The following is an 18,470-nucleotide window of genomic DNA, read 5'->3' as shown; positions in this document are numbered from 1 at the left end:
CCTCTCAAGACAAACTTTATCCTCTCCAGCTTAATGAACCCAGCCATGTTGTTTATCCAGGTCTCCACGCTGGGGGGCTTCGCCTCCTTCCACATTAGCAAGATCCTTCGCCGGGCTACTAGGGACGCAAAGGCCAGAATACCGGCCTCTTTCGCCTCCTGCACTCCCGGCTCGTCCACTGCTCCAAATATTGCTAGCCCACAGCTTGGCTTGACCCGGACTTTCACCACCTGAGATATTGCTCCCGCCACTCCTCTCCAGAACCCCTCCAGTGCCGGGCATGACCAAAACATATGGACATGGTTCGCCGAACTCCCTGAGCACCTTCCACATCTGTCCTCTACCCCAAAGAACCTACTCAACCTCGCCCCTGTCAAGTGCGCTCTGTGAACCACCTTAAATTGCATCAGGCTGAGCCTGGCACACGAGGAGGAGGAATTAACCCTACCTAGGGCATCAGCCCATAACCCCTCCTCAATCTTCTATCCCAGCTCCTCCTCCCATTTACCCTTCAGCTCCTCTACCAATGCTTCCCCCTCTTCTTTCATCTCCTGGTATATTGCCGACACCTTGCCCTCCCCGACCCATACACCCGAGATCACCCTGTTTTGAATTTCCTGTGCCGGGAGCAACGGGAATTCCCTCACCTGCCGCCTCACGAACGCCCTCACCTGCATGTATCTAAAAGCATTTCCCGGGGGTATCTCAAACTTCTCCTCTAGTGCCCCTAGGCTCGCAAACGTCCCATCAATGAACAGGTCCCCCATTCTTCTAATCCCCGTAATCCCCGCCCGATGCCAGCTCTGAAACCCCCCGTCCATCCTCCCCGGGACAAACCGGTGATTACCCCGATCGGGGACCACACCGAGGCTCCCATTGCATCCCTGTGCCGTTCCACTGGCCCCAGATCTTTAGCGTTGCCGCCACCACCGGACTCGTGGTATACTTTGGCGGCGAGAGCGGCAGTGGTGCCGTCACCAGCGCCCCCAGGCTCGTTCCTTTACAGGACGCCATCTCCAACCTCTTCCATGCCGCCCCCTCTCCCTCCATCACCCACTTACGGATCATCGCCACATTTGCTACTCTCTTAAAAAAGGCCTTGGTGATCACGATGGGAAGGCACTGAAACACAAAAAGAAACCTCGGAAGGACAACCATTTTGACCGACTGCACTCTACCCGCTAGCGAGAACGGTAACATGTCCCATCTTTTGAAGTCCTCCTCCATCTGCTCCACCAACCTCGTCAGATTCAGTTTATGTAGGGCCCCCCAACTCCTGGCTATCTGGATCCACAGATACCGAAAGCTCCCCTCCGCCCTCCTCAGCGGTAGATCGCCTATCCCCCTTTCTTGGTCCCCTGCCTGTACTACAAAAAGCTCACTCTTTCCTACATTGAGCTTATAGCCCGAAAAATCCCCAAACTCCTTTAGAGTCTGCATGACCTCCACCATCCCCTCCACTGGATCCGCCACATACAGCAACAGGTCATCCGCATAAAGCGACACTCGATGCTCTTCTCCCCCTCGGACCACCCCCCTCCATTTCCTAGACTCCCTGAATTATATGGCCAAGGGTTCAGTCGCCAATGCAAACAACAGGGGGGACAGGGGGCACCCCTGCCTCGTCCCACGGCACAGCCGAAAATTCTCCGACCTCTGTCGATTCGTCACCACACTCGCCACCGGGGCTCTGTAAAGGAGCTTAACCCAACTAATAAACCCTCCCCCGAACCCAAACCTTCTCCGCGTCCATAGCTGCCACTATCTCCGTCTCCGCCTCTCCCTCCACCGATGGCATCATTATCACGTTTAAGAGCCGCCGCACATTAGTGTTTAGTTGCCTGCCCTTTACAAATCCCGTCTGGTCCTCGTGAATCACCCCCGGGACACAGTCCTCGATCCTCGTAGCCAGCACTTTTGCCACCAACCTAGCATCCACGTTGAGGAGTGAGTTCGGCCTGTACGATCCACATAGCAGTGGGTCCTTGTCCCACTTTAGGATCAAAGAAATCGTCGCCTCCGACATTGTCGGGGGCAGGGTCCCTTCCTCCCTTGCCTCATTAAAGGTCCTCACTAGTAGCGGGGCCAACAGATCTACGTACTTCCTGTAGAACTCCACCGGGAACCCGTCCAGTCCCGGGGCCTTCTTTGCCTGCATACTCCCTAAACCCTTGCTCAGCTCCTCCAACCCAATTAGTGCCCCTAAACCAGCCACCTCTTGCTCCTCCATCCTCTGGAATCTCAATTGGTCTAGGAATCGTCTCATCCCCTCTTCCCCCGCTGGGGGCTGGGATATGTACTCATTTATTTTCGTCACACTCCGCACCGTGGCTCCACTTCCATCCTTAACTCCCCCTATTTCCCTCGCTGCCATTCTCTTACGGAGCTGGTGTGCCAGCATCCGACTCGCCTTCTCCCCATACTCGTAGGTCGCCCCCTGCGCCTTCCTCCACTGTGCCTCTGCCTTCCCTGTGGTCAACAGATCAAACTCCGTCTGGAGACGTCGCCTTTCCCCAAGTAATCCCTCCTCGGGTGCCTCTGCGTATCTCCTGTCCACTCTTAAAATCTCCCCCACTAACCTCTCCCTTTCCATGCCCTCCATCTTCTCCCTATGAGCCCTAATGGAGATTAGCTCTCCCCTGATCACCGCCTTCAACGCCTCCCATACCACCCCCACCCACACCTCCCTGTTGTCGTTGGCCTCCAAGTACCTTTCGATGCACCCCCTCACCCTCCCACACACCACCTCATCTGCCAGCAGTCCCACATCCAACCGCCTCAGCGGGCGTTGGTCCTCTCCTCTCACAACTCCAGTTCCACCCAGTGCGGGGCGTGATCTGAAACGGCTATGGCCGAATACTCCGTTCCCTCCACTTTCGGGATCAGCGCCCTGCCTAGAACAAAGAAATCTATCCGGGAGTAGGCTTTGTGCACGTGGGAGAAAAAGGAAAATTCCCTGGCCTGCGGCCTGGCAAACCTCCACGGGTCCACTCCCCCCATCTGATCCATAAACCCCCTAAGCACCTTGGCCGCCGCCGGCCTCTTTCCAGTCCTCGATCTGGAGTGGTCCAGTGCTGGGTCCAACACCGTATTGAAATCCCCACCCATTATCAGGCCTCCTACCTCCAGGTCCGGAATGCGCCCCAACATGCGCTTCATGAATCCGGCATCATCCCAGTTCGGGGCGTATACATTTACCAATACCACCCACGTCCCCTGCAACTTATCGCTCACCATCACATATCGCCCTCCGTTGTCCACTACGATATTCTTGGCCTCAAACAACACCCGCTTCCCCACCAATATTGCCACCCCTCTTCTTCGCGTCCAGCCCCGAATGGAATACCTGTCCTACCCATCCCTTTCTTAACCTGACCTGGTCCGCCACCTTCAAATGTGTCTCTTGGAGCATGACCACGTCTGCCTTCAGTCCCTTTAAGTGCGCGAACACATGGGCCCTCTTCACCGGCCCAGGCCCATTCAGGCCCCTCACATTCCACGTTATCAGCCGGATTGGGGGTACCACACCCCCCCCCCCCCCCCCCCCCCCCCCCCCGGCCGACTAGCCATCTCCTTTTCTAGGCCAGTCCTGTGTCCGCGCCGCCCCCACCCTCCAGTCCCCCAGCCGGGAGACCCCCGCCCCGACCACCTCTTCTGTGTCCCATTCCCCTTCGGCCAGTGCAGCAGCAACGCCCCCCCCCTTCCCTCCCCTCCCCCCGCTAGACCCGTGTCTAGCTTTTTTGCTCCCCCCACATCACTCCCGTAAGTCAGCTGACACCTGCTGACCCCGGCTTCCCCAGCCGTCCCATTGACCTCCCCGTGTGGGAATCTCCCAATCAGTGTGCGTTCCGCCATTCCCCCTCCCGCCTTTCTTCCCTAGCGCGGGAAAAACCCCGCGCTTTCCTAAGCCTACCCCGCCCCCTCTGGCGCAGCTCCTGTCGCGGCCTTGTCTCTTTTCCCCTATCGCCATCCCCCTCTCTCCCCCAGCCCATGTAACATTTCCTGCGCGTGATTAACACCCTATATACAACAACCATCAAACATACCCCCCCCACCCTCACAAACCCTCAGTTTGAGTCCAACTTTTTGGTTTGAATAAATGTCCACGCCTCTTCAAGTGTTTCGAAATAATGGTGCTGATCCTTGTATGTGACCCACAATCGCGTTGGCTGCAGCATTCCGAATCTCACTCCTTTCCGGTGCAACACCGCCTTGGCCCGGTTGAAACCCGCTCTCCTCTTTGCAACCTCCGTGCTCCAGTCGGGTATATTTGGATCTCCGCATTGTCCCACCTGCTGCTCCGCTCCTTCTTGGCCCATTTCAAGACCCTCTCTCTGTCCGTGAAACGGTGAAACCTCACCACAATCGCCCTTGGCGGCTCGTTCGCCTTGGGCCTCCTCGCCAGCATCCGGTGTGCCCCATCCAGCTCCAGCGGCCTCGAACGGGCCTCCGCGCCCATCATCGCCTCGAGCATCGTGCTCGCATATGCCCCGGCATCGGCCCCCTCCACTCCTTCAGGGAGACCCAGGATCCGCAGGTTCTTTCTCCTCGACCTGTTCTCCAGGTCTTCGAATCTTCCCGCCCACCTCTTGTGCAGCGCCTCGTGCTCCTCCACTCTCACCGCCAGGCCCAAGATCTCGTCCTCATTCTCACTGACTCTTTTCTGCACCTCCTGGATCTTTACCTCGTGGGCCTTCTGGGTCATCCCTAGTCCTACAATCACCGTCAGCATAGGTGCCAGCATCTCCTTGCGCAGCTCCTCGAAGCAGCGCTTCATCAACTCCTGCAGCTCCGGCCCGCACTCCGCTTTGTCCCTGGCCGCCGCCATTTTGCTTTTCTTCCCTCGCTTCTCCCGCTGCTCCAATGCCGCTTTTTTGGCCGTTTTACTTCTGGTCCGGTCCATAAAAGGTGAAGGGGGACCTCGCTCTTCCCTTCCCCACGGGTCGTCTTCAAAAAATTCCCGTTGGGGCTCCTCTAAAGAGCCTGAAAGTCCGTGATAGCGGGAGCTGCCGAATCGTGCGGCTTAGCTCTGCATAGCCGCAACCGGAAGTCCCTATAAGCCTTCTTAACAACTGTTTCAACTTGCCTGGCCACCTTCAGAGAATTATGCACTTGAACTCCGAGGTCCCTCTGCTCCTGTACTCCCCTCAAAGTTGTACCATTGAGCCTATATTGTCTCCCCATGTTTCTTCTACCAAAGTGCATTACCTCACATTTCACTGCATTGAAGTTCATCTGCAGGTGTCTGCCCATTTGGCCAACTTATCAATGTCCCTCTGAAGTTGCTCAGCGTCAACCTCACAATTCACCATTCTCCCTAGCGTAGTATCATCTGCAAATTTTTAGATTTTGCCCACAACACCCATTCTACATCATTTATATAAATCAGAAAAAGCAAGGGTTCCAACACGGAGAACACGACCTGTAACTCGTCTCCAGCCTGAGAAATGTCCATCTATACCTACTTTCTGTTTCCTATCACTTAGCCAACTTCTAATCCATGCTGCCAACGACCCATCAACCCCAAATATTTTAAATTTACTAACCAACCTGCCATGTGGCACTATATTAAATGCTTTCTGAAAGTCCAAATAAACAACATCCACGACACCACCTTCATCCACTGCCTGTGTCACCTTGACAAAGAACTCAATTAAATTTGTCAGGTATGACATGCCACTGACAAAGCCATGTTGACTGTCTAGTATTAACTTATTTTTCTCTAAGTGTATATTTATCTGACCCCGTATTATGGCCTCCCATCAGTTTTCCCACTATTGATGTCAAGCTGACAGGTTTGTAGTTTCCTGGGTTATCCTTTGCCCCTTTCTTAAACAACGGCGTCAAATTTGCAATCCTCCAGTGCCCTGGGACTAATCCTGTGTTCAGGGGCCCTGGAAAATTTCTGCCAACGTCTCCGCAATATGCTCCCTTATCTCTCTCAGCAATCTAGGATGCATCCCACCCGGGCCTGGTGACTTCTCTACCTAGAGTGCTGCCAATCTTTTTAGCATCTTTTCTTTATCTATCACTATACTGTTCAGTGGCTCAACACCCACATTTTCAACTGGGCCGTTGACCTCTTCTAATTTGGTAACAGCCGAAGCAAAGTACTCACCTTGTACCACTGCCATACCCTCCTCTTCAGTGAGCAGTTTATCCTGCTTGTCTCTTATGGGCCCCACTCTATCCCTCACTAATTTTTTACCATTAACAATCATTTGACAATGATTGGGCCCAAGATACTGCCCTGAGGAACTCCTTTATGATGTCCTGGGCCTGGATGTTGGGCTTTCAACAACCACAACCATTTTCTTTTGTGGTAGGTATGACTTAATTCAGTGGAAAGTTTCCCCCCTTGACTTCCATTGACTTCAAATTTACTTGGCTACTTGATGTCACACGCAGTCAAATGCTGCCTTGATGTCAATGGCACTCTTACCTCGCCTCTGATTTCAGCTCTTTTGTCTATGTTTGAATGAAGACTGTCCTCAAGTCAAGTTGTCCTGGTGGAATCTAAACCAAACATTGATAAGATGTTATTGATGAATAAGTGCTGCCTGATGGTGCTACTAATAACAGTTGCCATCTTTTTGTTGATTATTGAGAATCAGCTGATGGGACGTTAAATGGTTTGACTTGCTTCTATTGGACAGGCAGAGTTGAGTAATTTTCCATTTTGTTGGGTAGCTTGCAATGTTCTAAATGTGCTGCAAGAGCTTGGCTAGATGTATGGCTAGTTCTCGAGTGCAAGTGTTTAGCATGCAGCTGTTTAGCATGAGGCTGTCAGGCCTCAAAGCCTTTGCTGTATCCAGCTGTTTCTTGATGTTGCATGGGATAAATCAGAATGGCTGAGGACTGCCAGCTGTGATGGTGGGGACCTCTGAAATAGCCAGTTAACATCACTAAATAAACAGATTAACTGATCAGTAACATATTGCTGTGGGCTGGGGTTCTGTGTGCAAATTGCCTGCATTTCCTAAATTACAGCAGTGACTAGACATCAAAACCACTTCATTGGCTGCAAAGCACTTTGGAACACCCAGTAGTCAATATGTATGCAGGACTTTCTTTTTTACTTTCATGATTGATCATCAACTCGGCGCTCTAGATGAAGATATTTGCAAGCTCTTCAGTCTTGTCCGTTACTCTCGCATACTGACTTGCAGTCATTGAGGATGGGGTGGGGGTAGGGATGTTCATTGAGTTGTCTCTCCTTCCCCCCCCCGGGGGCTACTGCCGACATTTTAAATTTCTCCAAGAAAGTCGAACGACTGCCACAAGTCTCTACATTTGGGGATTTCGAGTCCCTCCACATTAAAAGGATCTGTCTCCGGGCTACCAGGGAGGCAAAGGCCAGAACGTCGGCCTCTTTCACTCCCTGAACTGCCGGGTCTTCTGACACTCCAAAGATCGCCACCTCTGGACTCTGCACCACCCGCGTACCTAGCACCGTGGACATTGCCTTGGCAAACCCCTGCCAGAACCCTCCAAGCTTCGGGCATGCCCAAAACATATGGACATGGTTTGCTGGCCTTCCTGCACACCTCGCACATCTGTCTTCTACCCCGAAAAACGTACTCATATATGCCACCGTCATGTGTGCCCGGTGGGCCACCTTAAACTGGATTAAACTGAGCCTAGCACATGATGAGGAATTGACACTACTTAGGGCTTCCGCCCACAGACCCGGTTCTAACTCTCCTCCTAATTCCTCCTCCCATTTGCCCTTAAGTTCCTCCACCGGGGTTTCCTCCGATCCAGCAGTTCCTGGTAGATGTCCAACACCTTCCCCTCCCCCACCCAGGTACCGGAAACTACTCTGTCCTGTATCTCCTGTGGCGGCAGAAGCGGGAAGGCCACCACCTGTTTTCTCAGGAAGGCCCGCACTTGTCAATATCTAAAGCCGTTCCAAGGCGGCAGTTTAAATTTGTCCTCCAGTGCCTGCAGGCTGGGAAAGCTCCCTTCTATAAACAGGTCACCCATCCTTTTGATACCTGCCGTCTGCCAGCTCTGGAACCCGCCGTCCATCCTGCCCGGTAGAAAACTGTGGTTATTACATATCGGGGTCCAGACCGACGCGCCTTCCACCCTCTTGTGTCTCCTCCACTGCCCCCAGATCTTCACTGCCGCCACCACCACCGGACCTGTGGAGTAGCGGGCCGGCGGGAACGGCAGAGGAGCCGTTACCAGCGCTCCCAAACTGGTGCCTTTACATGATGCTGCCTCCAACCGCTCCCATGCCGCCCCCTCCCCCAGTATCCACTTCCTAATCATGGCTATGTTGGCCGTCCAGTAGTAGTTGCAAAAGTTTGTCAATGCCAGCCCACCCTCCCCCCGACTGCGTTCCAGCTGCGCTCACTTCACTCGCGGAGTCTTGTTCGCCCACACAAATCCCGAGATGATCTTACCCGCTTGAAAAAGTCCTTGGGGATGAAGATGGGAAGGCATTGCAATACAAATAGAAATCTGGGGAGGACCGTCATTTTCACTGTCTGTACCCTCCCCGCCAGTGACAGCGGGAGCATGTCCCATCTTTTAAAGTCCCCTTCCATTTGTTCCACCAGCTGGGTCAAATTAAGCTTATGCAACGAATCCCACTTCCGAGCCACCTGTATTCCCAGGTAGCGAAAGCTCTTCTCTACCCTCCTCAGCAGCAGCTCACTCAGTCTCTACTCCTGCCCTTTAGCCTGGATCACAAACAACTCGCTCATCCCCATGCTCAGTTTATACCCCGAAAAACTGCCAAATTCCCTCAAGATCCGCATGACCTCCCCATCCCCTCCAATGGGTCCGAAATATACAGGAGGAGATCATCCGCGTAGAGCGAGACCCAGTGCCCAGCCCCTGCCAGTTCGTTGAAGCTCTCAACGCCATGGCCAGCGGCTCAGTGGCTAGAGCAAATAATAACAGGGAGAGGGGACGCCCTTGCCTCGTCCCCCGGTGCAATTTAAAATACCCCGACCTAAGTCGGTTCGTACGCACGCTTGCCACAGGCGCCTGGTACAGCAATCGCACCCACTGATAAATTCCTCACCAAACCCAAACCTACTTAGCGCCTGCCACAGGTACTCCCACTCCACCCGAACGAAAGCTTTCTCTGCATCCATCGCTGCCACAACCTCTGCTTCCTCTCTTTCTGAGGGCATCATAACAATATTTAAAAGCATCCGCACATTGGCATTAAGTTGCCTGCCCTTAACAAATCCAGTCTGGTCTTCCCCTATATTTATTTACACTATTAAATTAAAGATTCTAACCAGTCAACAAGGACTAAGTTATAAAATAAACTATACAATATCTCTTACAACAGAACTCTATGCTATGCACGTAATCTATCTCGCGCCTTACAACCCTCTCCCAGAATCCCAGGAGTCACATGGCAGTTATACGATTGCTCCTTGTCTCCGTCTGGTGGTGAGAAGTATTATTATCTTTTTTTTAAAACGCATTTTATTACAAACTTGTATCAAGTACTCCATGAGCTCTGGCTTCTCCAAAACCCCAACTATCGCCACCAAAGGGTCCAGGTTCACCTCCTCCTCCACTATCCTGGCTAAGACCACAAACACTCCTGCCCAGAATCTTCCCAATTTTTTGCAACCCCAGCGTGATTCGCTGGCCCCTGCCCACACGTCTCACACTCATCTGCTACCCCCTGAAAGAACCCACTCATTCTCACCCGAGTCATATGCAGCCTGTGCACCACCTTAAACTGTATCAGGCTCATCCTTGCACAAGAGGAGGTCCCGTTTACCCTTCGCAGTGCCTCACTCCATACCCCTGAATTGATCTCCATTCCCAACTCCGCTTCCCATTTCTCCTTGATCTTCACCACCGGCTTGCCTCCCTGCTCCCCCAACCACTTATATATATCCCCAATTCTTCCCTCCCCTTCCACATCTGGAAGCAGCAGTCGCTCCAGCAATGTAGGGAACCCCTTCCAGACCATTTGTGCAAAGCCCCTAACCTGTAGATACCTGAACTCACTACCCCTCAGCAGCTCTACCCTCTCCCTTAGCTCCTCCAGACTGGCGAACCCTTCCTCCAAATATAAATCCCTCACCTTGACCTGCCCCGCTTCCCTCCACCTCCTGTAATTATTATCTTATTGTTAACCCTTTGTATTCCTTACAATACACATATTGTTACAGAAATGATGGTGTGACTGAATATATTTGTGTGGTTGCATTATAATTGCATATTTTGTACTTTATCACTGTTTCTTAACTGTAACTGGGTCAAAATCCTCGAACTTCCTTCCTAACAGCACTGTGGGTTTATCTATACCAATTCAAGAAGGCTGGTCTACACCACCTTCTCAAGGGCAATTCGGGATGGGCAACAAATGTTGGCGTAGACAGTGATGCCCACATCCTGTGAAAGAATAAGTAATGCAAAAATATAATGGAAGGTGTCTGCAGCATAGAAATGGGCCCACCTCCATAGGAACTGAGGAACAGCGGCCACTCTTACATACCATCATGGACAGATGCATCGGCGACAAGTAGATTGGAGAGGATGAGACCAATTAGGATTTTCCTTTGTGGTTCTCTCACCACTTGCTGGAGGGCTCGGGTGGGTCCTCAGGGGTGTTTTTGTATGGCTATCTTTACTTGGATATGTATATTGGCTTGTTTGACTTTATTATTTGGGAGAGTTAATATTTTGTTATGGCAGTTGCCATTTAGTTTATATATTATTTATTTATTTGTTAAAAAACGGTCACTATTATTTATATTGTTTTATTGTTGTAAAAAGGGAAACATTTTTGTACTGTTTTGTTTGGCCGAAAAAAAATTTGAATAAAATATATTTTAAAAAAACAAAGATTGAGGAGGGAGTAGCTTTTTAAAAACTAATAGCAAACTCAGTCCTTTGAACAATCAAGTTTAAGCCCAGCATTTGGATGTGAGACTGTAGATTGGTGACCTGTGTGAAGATCAAAATCATCTGCTTGAAGTTGGCAAAATACTTTGGATTGGACATCTGGGGCGGGATTCTCCGACCCCCCCGCTGGGTCAGAGAATCCGGGGGGGGGGGCTTGCGCCAGAACTCGCCGGCGGTTCTGCCCTTTGCCGCCAGTTGGCTTGGCGCCAACCCCTCCGGCGCCGGCCTCGCCCCTGGAAGTGCGGAGGATTCCGCAACTTCTGGGTGGCCCGACGCCGGAGTGGTTTGCGCCATTCTTGGCGCCAGGCCATCCCGCCGATTGCGGGAGAATCCCACCCCTAGTTCCCAGTGGAGTGGAATCTGCAATGTGACAGCGCCAACACTTCAATGCAGACTCAGTAAGCTTGTGCTGAACTGATGGAGATTCTAATCCTCATTGTAAATGTTTCTGCTGAGAAATAATAACAGGATAGTGCTTAGATAATCCAGTTTTCCAGGCACCCCTTAGTTGGGTTGTAAAAATGTGTTTTGTTACCTGTATTTAACGCATACCATGCAAAGGTACAAAAGTGGAATGTTTGTTTTGTCACCAACTCACTTTAAAATCTGATTTGTACAGATTGGTATTATAGAAACTCAAAATGTAGAACACCAGGAGATATTGAACACATCTGAAGAAAACCTAGGTAAGTAATGTTTTTAAAAATTGATTTCCCATTCCCACCCTACACAGTTTAATATTTGGATTGGATTGGATTTGTTTATTGTCACGTGTACCGAGATACAGTGAAAAGTATTTTTCAGCGAGCAGCTCAACAGATCATTAAGTACATGGGAAGAAAAGGGAATAAAAGAAAACACATAATAGGGCGACACAAGGTATACAATGTAACTACATAAGCACCGGCATCGGATGAAGCATACAGGGTGTAGTGTTACTGAGGTCAGTCCATAAGAGGGTCGTTTAGGAGTCTGGTAACAGCGGGGAAGAAGCTGTTTTTGAGTCTGTTCGTGCGTGTTCTCAGACTTCTGTATCTCCTGCCCGATGGAAGAAGTTGGAAGAGTGAGTAAGCCGGTTGGGAGGGGTCTTTGATTATGCTGCCCGCTTTCCCCAGGCAGCGGGAGGTGTAGATGAAGTCAATGGATGGGAGGCAGGTTTGTGTGATGGACTGGGCGGTGTTCACGACTCTCTGAAGTTTCTTGCGGTCCTGGGGCGAGCAGTTGCCATACCAGGCTTTGATGCAGCCAGATAGGATGCTTTCTATGGTTCATCTGTAAAAGTTGGTCAGGGTTAATGTGGACATATTTGACCCTAAATGTGATCTGTGTAATTAATTGAGAGTGAGTTACAAGCAATTTTCTTCAAAAATAAACCATTATACGATGTAGAGGTCATTGACAAAGCTGACATTTATTGCCTAACCCTAGTTTTCCTAAGAAAGTCTCAAAATACTGCATTCCATGTTTGTTAACTACTGGTTGGGCTGCTGGACTACTTCAGAAGGAAGTTAAAAGTCACCTACGTTGGTTTGGCACTGGAGTCACCTATAGGCCAGACCAGGTAAGGATTACGGGTTCCCTCCCAATTTGAAATAGTTATGACTTTGACACATTGCCAACTTAATGGTCAATTTTACTGATGGTAACTTCTTTTCCAGATTTAAAAAATAAACTGAATTCAAATTCCCAAGCTGTCATGTGAGATTTGGACTCTCAAATTCTAGATTACTGGTTCAATGATATGATCATTATGCTACCATACCCATCATTAGGGAATGACATTGGAGCTCTGAACATTGCAGCCGTATCTGATTATTTGGTGTGGATTATGTGTTTGATGTAATAAAATATATATTAGTTAATATTTTTGGATGCTTGTGTTGGAGGTTGAGTTGTAAGCTTTTTGTCATCTCAGAATCAATCGTCCATTCAGGCTCCACTCGAGATTTGAACATATAAATTAAGCTAAAGCTACCTCTGTATTGGCGGCATGGTGGCACAGTGGCCCCAGATCACTATCCGTGTGGAGTTTGCACATTCTCACCATGTCTGCATGGTCTCTCTCTCTCTCTCTCTTCCCTGCCCCCAACCCAAAGATGTACAAGGTAGATCAATTGGCCACGCTTAATTGCCCCCTAATTGGAAAAGAAAATAATTGGGTACTCCGCTACCTCTGTATAGTTATCTTTCAAATCTTCAAAAGTAGCGAAGGAGTGCAATGCCGGAGGTTCAGTTTTCCTGACTCCTTCATCTGCAAGAAGTGTGTCCAACTGCAGCTCCTGTTAGACCGCTTGACGGCTCTGGAGCTGCGGATGGACTCACTTTGGAGCATCCGCGATGCTGAGGAAGTTGTGGATAGCACATTCAGTGAGTTGGTCACACCGCAGATTAAAATTACTGAGGCAGATAGGGAAAGGGTGACCAACAGACAGAGGAAGAGTAGGAAGGCAGTGCAGGGATCCCCTGCGGTCATCTCCCTCCAAAACAGATTTACCGTTTTGGAAACTGTTGGGGGAGATGGCTCACCAGGGGAAGGTGGCAGCAGCCAGGTTCATGGCACCGTGGCTGGCTCTGCTGCACAGAAGGGCGGGAAAAAGAGTGGCAGAGCTATAGTGATAGGGGATTCAATTGTAAGGGGAATAGACAGGCGTTTCTGCGGACGCAAACGAGAATCCAGTTGGTATGTTGCCTCCCTGGTGCAAGGGTCAAGGATGTCTCGGAGCGGCTGCTGGGCATTCTGGAGGGGGAGGGTGAACAGCCAGCTGTCGTGGTGCATATAGGCACCAACGATATAGGTAAAAAACGGGATGAGGTCCTACAAGCTGAATTTAGGGAGTTAGGAGTTAAACTAAAAAGTAGGACCTCAAAGGTAGTAATCTCAGGATTGCTACCAGTGCCACGTGATAGTCAGAGTAGGAATGACAGGATAGCTAGGATGAATACGTGGCTTGAGAGATGGTGCAAGAGGGAGGGTTTCAAATTCCTGGGACATTGGGACCGGTTCTGGGGGAGGTGGGACCTGTACAAATCGGACGGTCTGCATCTGGGTGGGACCGGAACCAATGTTCTCGGGGGGGTGTTTGCTAGTGCAGTTGGGGAGGGTTTAAACTAATGTGCCAGGGGGATGGGAACCGATGTAGGAAGTCAGTGGGGACAGAAACAAAAGGCAGGAAGGGAGAGTGTGTAAAGCATGACCAGAGAAAGCAGGGCAGAGAGCAAGGAAGGTCTACATTAAACTGCATTTATTTCAATGCAAGGGGCCTGACGGGCAAAGCGGATGAACTCAGGGCATGGACGGGCACATGGGACTGGGATATTATAGCTATGACTGAAACATGGCTAAGGGAGGGGCAGGACTGGCAGCTCAATGTTCCGGGGTACAGATGCTATAGAAAGGATAGCACAGGAGGTAAGAGAGGAGGGGGAGTGGCGTTTTTGATTAGGGAGAACATCGCGGCAGTACTTAGAGGGGATATATCCGAGGGTTCGCCCACTGAGTCTATATGGGTGGAACTGAAAAATAAGAAGGGAGAGATCACCTTGGTAGGACTGTACTACAGGCCCCCAAATAGTCAGCGGGAAATTGAGGAGCAAATATGTAAGGAGATTACAGATAGCTGCAAGAATAATAGGGTGGTAGTAGTAGGGGACTTTAACTTTCCCAACATTGACTGGGACAGCCATAGCATTAGGGGCTTGGATGGAGGGAAATTTGTTGAGTGTATTCAGGAGGAATTTCTCATTCAGTATGTGGATGGACCGACTAGAGAGGGGGCAAAACTTGACCTCGTCTTGGGAAATAAGGAAGGGCAAGTGACAGAAGTGCTAGTGAGGGATCACTTTGGGACAAGTGACCATAATTCCATTAGTTTTAAGATAGCTATGGAGAATGATAGGTCTGGCCCAAGAGTTAAAATTCTTAATTGGGGCAAGGCCAATTTTGATGGTATCAGACAGGAACTTGCAGAGGTAGATTGGGGAGACTATTAGCAGGCAAAGGGACGGCTGGTAAATGGGAGGCTTTTAAAAATGTGTTAACCAGGGTGCAGGGTAAGCACATTCCCTTTAGAGGGAAGGGCAAGGCTGGTAGAAGTAGGGAACCCTGGATGACTCGAGATATTGAGACTCTGGTCAAAAAGAAGAAGGAGGCATATGACGTACATAAGCAACTGGGATCAAGTGGATCCCTTGAAGAGTATAGAGATTGTCGAAATAGAGTTAAGAGGGAAATCAGGAGGGCAAAAAGGGGACATAAAATTGCTTTGGCAAATAATGCAAGGGAGAATCCAAAGAGATTCTACAGATACATAAAGGGGAAAAGAGTAACTAGGGACAGAGTAGGGCCTCTTAAGGATCAACAAGGACATCTATGTGCAGAGCCACAAGAGTTGGGTGAGATCCTGAATGAATATTTCTCATCGGTATTCACGGTGGAGAAAGGCATGGATGTTAGGAAACTAAGGGAAATAAATAGTGATGTCTTGAGAAGTGTGCATATTACAGAGGAGGAGGTGCTGGAAGTCTTAAAGCGCATCAAGGTAGATAAATCCCCGGGACCTGATGAAATGTATCCCAGGGTGTTGTGGGAGGCTAGGGAGGAAATTGCGGGTCCCCTAACAGAGATATTTGAATCATCGGCAGCCACAGGTGAGGTGCCTGAAGATTGGAGAGTGGCGAATGTTGTGCCCTTGTTTAAGAAGGGCAGCAGGGAAAAGCCTGGGAACTACAGACCGGTGAGCCTAACGTCTGTAGTAGGTAAGTTGCTAGAAGGTATTCTGAGAGACAGGATCTGCAAGCATTTAGAGAGGCAAGGACTGATTCGGGGCAGTCAGCATGGCTTTGTGCGTGGAAAATCATGTCTCACAAATTTGATTGAGTTTTTTGAGGGAGTGACCAAGAAGGTAGATGAGGGCAGTGCAGTAGACGTTGTCTACATGGACTTTAGCAAAGCCTTTGACAAGGTACCGCATGGTAGGTTGTTGCAGAAGGTTAAAGCTCACGGGATCCAGGGTGAGGTTGCCAATTGGATTCAAAATTGGCTGGGCGACAGAAGGCAGAGGGTGGTTGTAGAGGGTTGTTTTTCAAACTGGAGGCCTGTGACCAGTGGTGTGCCTCAGGGATCGGTGCTGGGTCCACTGTTATTTGTGATTTATATTAATGATTTGGATGAGAATTTAGGAGGCATGGTTAGTAAGTTTGCAGATGACACCAAGATTGGTGGCACAGTGGATAGTGAAGAAGGTTATCTAGGATTGCAACGGGATCTTGATCAATTAGGCCAGTGGGCCGACGAATGGCAGATGGAGTTTAATTTAGATAAATGTGAGGTGATGCATTTTGGCAGATCGAATCAGGCCAGGACCTACTCAGTTAATGGTATGGCGTTGGGGAGAGTTATAGAACAAAGAGATCTAGGAGTACAGGTTCATAGCTCCTTGAAGGTGGAGTCGCAGGTGGACAGGGTGGTGAAGAAGGCATTCGGCATGCTTGGTTTCATTGGTCAGAACATTGAATACAGGAGTTGGGACGTCTTGTTGAAGTTGTACAAGACATTGGTACGGCCACACTTGGGATACTGTGTGCAGTTCTGGTCACCCTATTATAGAAAGGATATTATTAAACTAGAAAGAGTGCAGAAAAGATTTACTAGGATGTTGCCGGGACTTGATGGTTTGAGTTATAAGGAGAGGCTGGATAGACTGGGACTTTTTTCCCTGGAGCGTAGGAGGCTTAGGGGTGATCTTATAGAGGTCTATAAAATAATGAGGGGCATAGATAAGGTAGATAGTCAACATCTTTTCCCAAAGGTAGGGGAGTCTAAAACTAGAGGGCATAGGTTTAAGGTGAGACGGGAGAGATTCAGAAGGGCCCAGAGGGGCAATTTCTTCACTCAGAGGGTAGTGAGTGTCTGGAATGGGCTGCCAGAGGTAGTAGCAGAGGCGGGTACAATTGTGTCTTTTAAAAAGCATTTAGATAGTTACATGGGTAAGATGGGTATAGAGGGTTATGGGCCAAGTGCGGGCAACTGGGACTAGCTTAATGGTAAAAACTGGGCAGCATGGACTGGTTGGGCCAAAGGGCCTGTTTCCATGCTGTAAACCTCTATGATTCTATGACTGAGGTCTTAATTCATCTCTTGGTGGATGTAAAAGATCCCATGAGTCAAGTGTTGCAGGGGAGATCTCTTTTGCTGGCCTCACAGTGACCACTATTGTTAAGGTTGTGAATCATGTGGAAAGATGACTAAGCTTTCTCTCTTAGCTTTGATCATACAAGCTAAGGGTATGGCAAAGATAAATCTACAATTTTATACGCATACAACAGGACAAGAAATACTGGCCCATCCAGCCTGTGTCATATAATTGTGATGCCTTTCCGATGATAATACACATGGAGTACGTATACTTGCACCCCACTGCACATTATAACCATGTAATTGATCTCTTGGGTGACGTGCAAAGTTCAGGCTGATCCACATAGATAATTAAAACTAGTCCTGGAGACCACTCTGGATTTGGATTAATGTTACCTCAATTAATGTGCCAGTTGTAGCGCAAGAGAACAGATTCAAACCAGTCAAACTTAGGATTATTATCAGGAAGTTGTTAGAACATAGAACATCGAACATACAGTGCAGAAGGAGGCCATTCGGCCCATCGTGTCTGCACCGACCCACTTAAGCCCTCACTTCCACCCCATCCCCGTAACCCAATAACCCCTCCTAACCTATTTTGGTCACTAAGGGCAATTTATCATGGGCAATCCACCTAACCTGCACGTCTTTGGACTGAGAGAGGAAACCGGAGCACCCGGAGGAAACCCACGCAGACACGGGGAGAACGTGCAGACTCCGCACAGACCGTGACCCAGCAGGGAATCGAACCTGGGACCCTGGCGCTGTGAAGCCACAGTGCTATCCACTTGTGCTACTGTGCTGCGCCTATCATTTATGAATCAACTTGATGTTACAATGAGGAGACATTAGGGTTATTCTGAATGGATAAATTAAATGGCATTCCATGTCCATAATTAACTTGTAATCTATTTTTGTTTTCCTTCTACACTTTTTTGCAGAATAGGGTTAATTTTAGAAAACCATGCTTCAGGTTTAGAGCTTCTCTTAGCGGGCACACAAACTTGGAATTTGGATTCCATGATTTTCTGTCTATTAATTTTACCCATATATGTTTTAGGTAGCATATGCTGATCACATTGTTAGAGTACTGGTTTGAAGCAATTACTGAACCAGAATTTGTGAAGAAGTTGAATTCATGATATATCAGTTATTAAGTGTTTAATTACTAAGCTGCGGAAATGTTGTTGTATTTTCAATTTTTGGCCCAGTAATTGTTCCAAGCTTATCCCTGGACATTGTGTGTTTAATATTTAAAATGGTCAATAACAATCGAAACAGGAAAAAGTATGAAGTGTCTTTGGATGCATAATTTGTGCAAATAGGTAGAGGATTGTCTCGTATTAAGTTCTCAAGACAGTGTGTACTTTCAGACAAATATCTTGGTGATGTGGTTCTTAAGTGAATCAGGATGGCAAATAGTGAGATTTTATTATTCTCTCTGTGG

The 18,470-nt window shown here is 49.2% G+C and overlaps 1 protein-coding gene across 5 annotated transcripts in view; it reads left to right on the top strand.

Moving 5' to 3' along the window:
* LOC140429315 (uncharacterized) overlaps positions 1 to 18,470 on the top strand; it is a 198,901-nt gene that overhangs the window by 132,086 nt on the left and 48,345 nt on the right. For all 5 annotated transcript variants that reach the window (XM_072516152.1, XM_072516150.1, XM_072516149.1 and 2 more), the window contains one exon: positions 11,510 to 11,576. In XM_072516152.1, coding sequence (XP_072372253.1) covers positions 11,510 to 11,576 — 67 coding nt within the window. The remainder of the gene's footprint in view (positions 1 to 11,509; positions 11,577 to 18,470) is intronic.

Source organism: Scyliorhinus torazame, chromosome 9 (assembly GCF_047496885.1).
Source record: "Scyliorhinus torazame isolate Kashiwa2021f chromosome 9, sScyTor2.1, whole genome shotgun sequence".
Taxonomy (NCBI): Eukaryota; Metazoa; Chordata; class Chondrichthyes; order Carcharhiniformes; family Scyliorhinidae; genus Scyliorhinus; species Scyliorhinus torazame.
The sequence above is the reverse complement of the archived record's forward strand: the minus strand, read 5'-3'. Positions and strand labels throughout refer to the sequence as shown.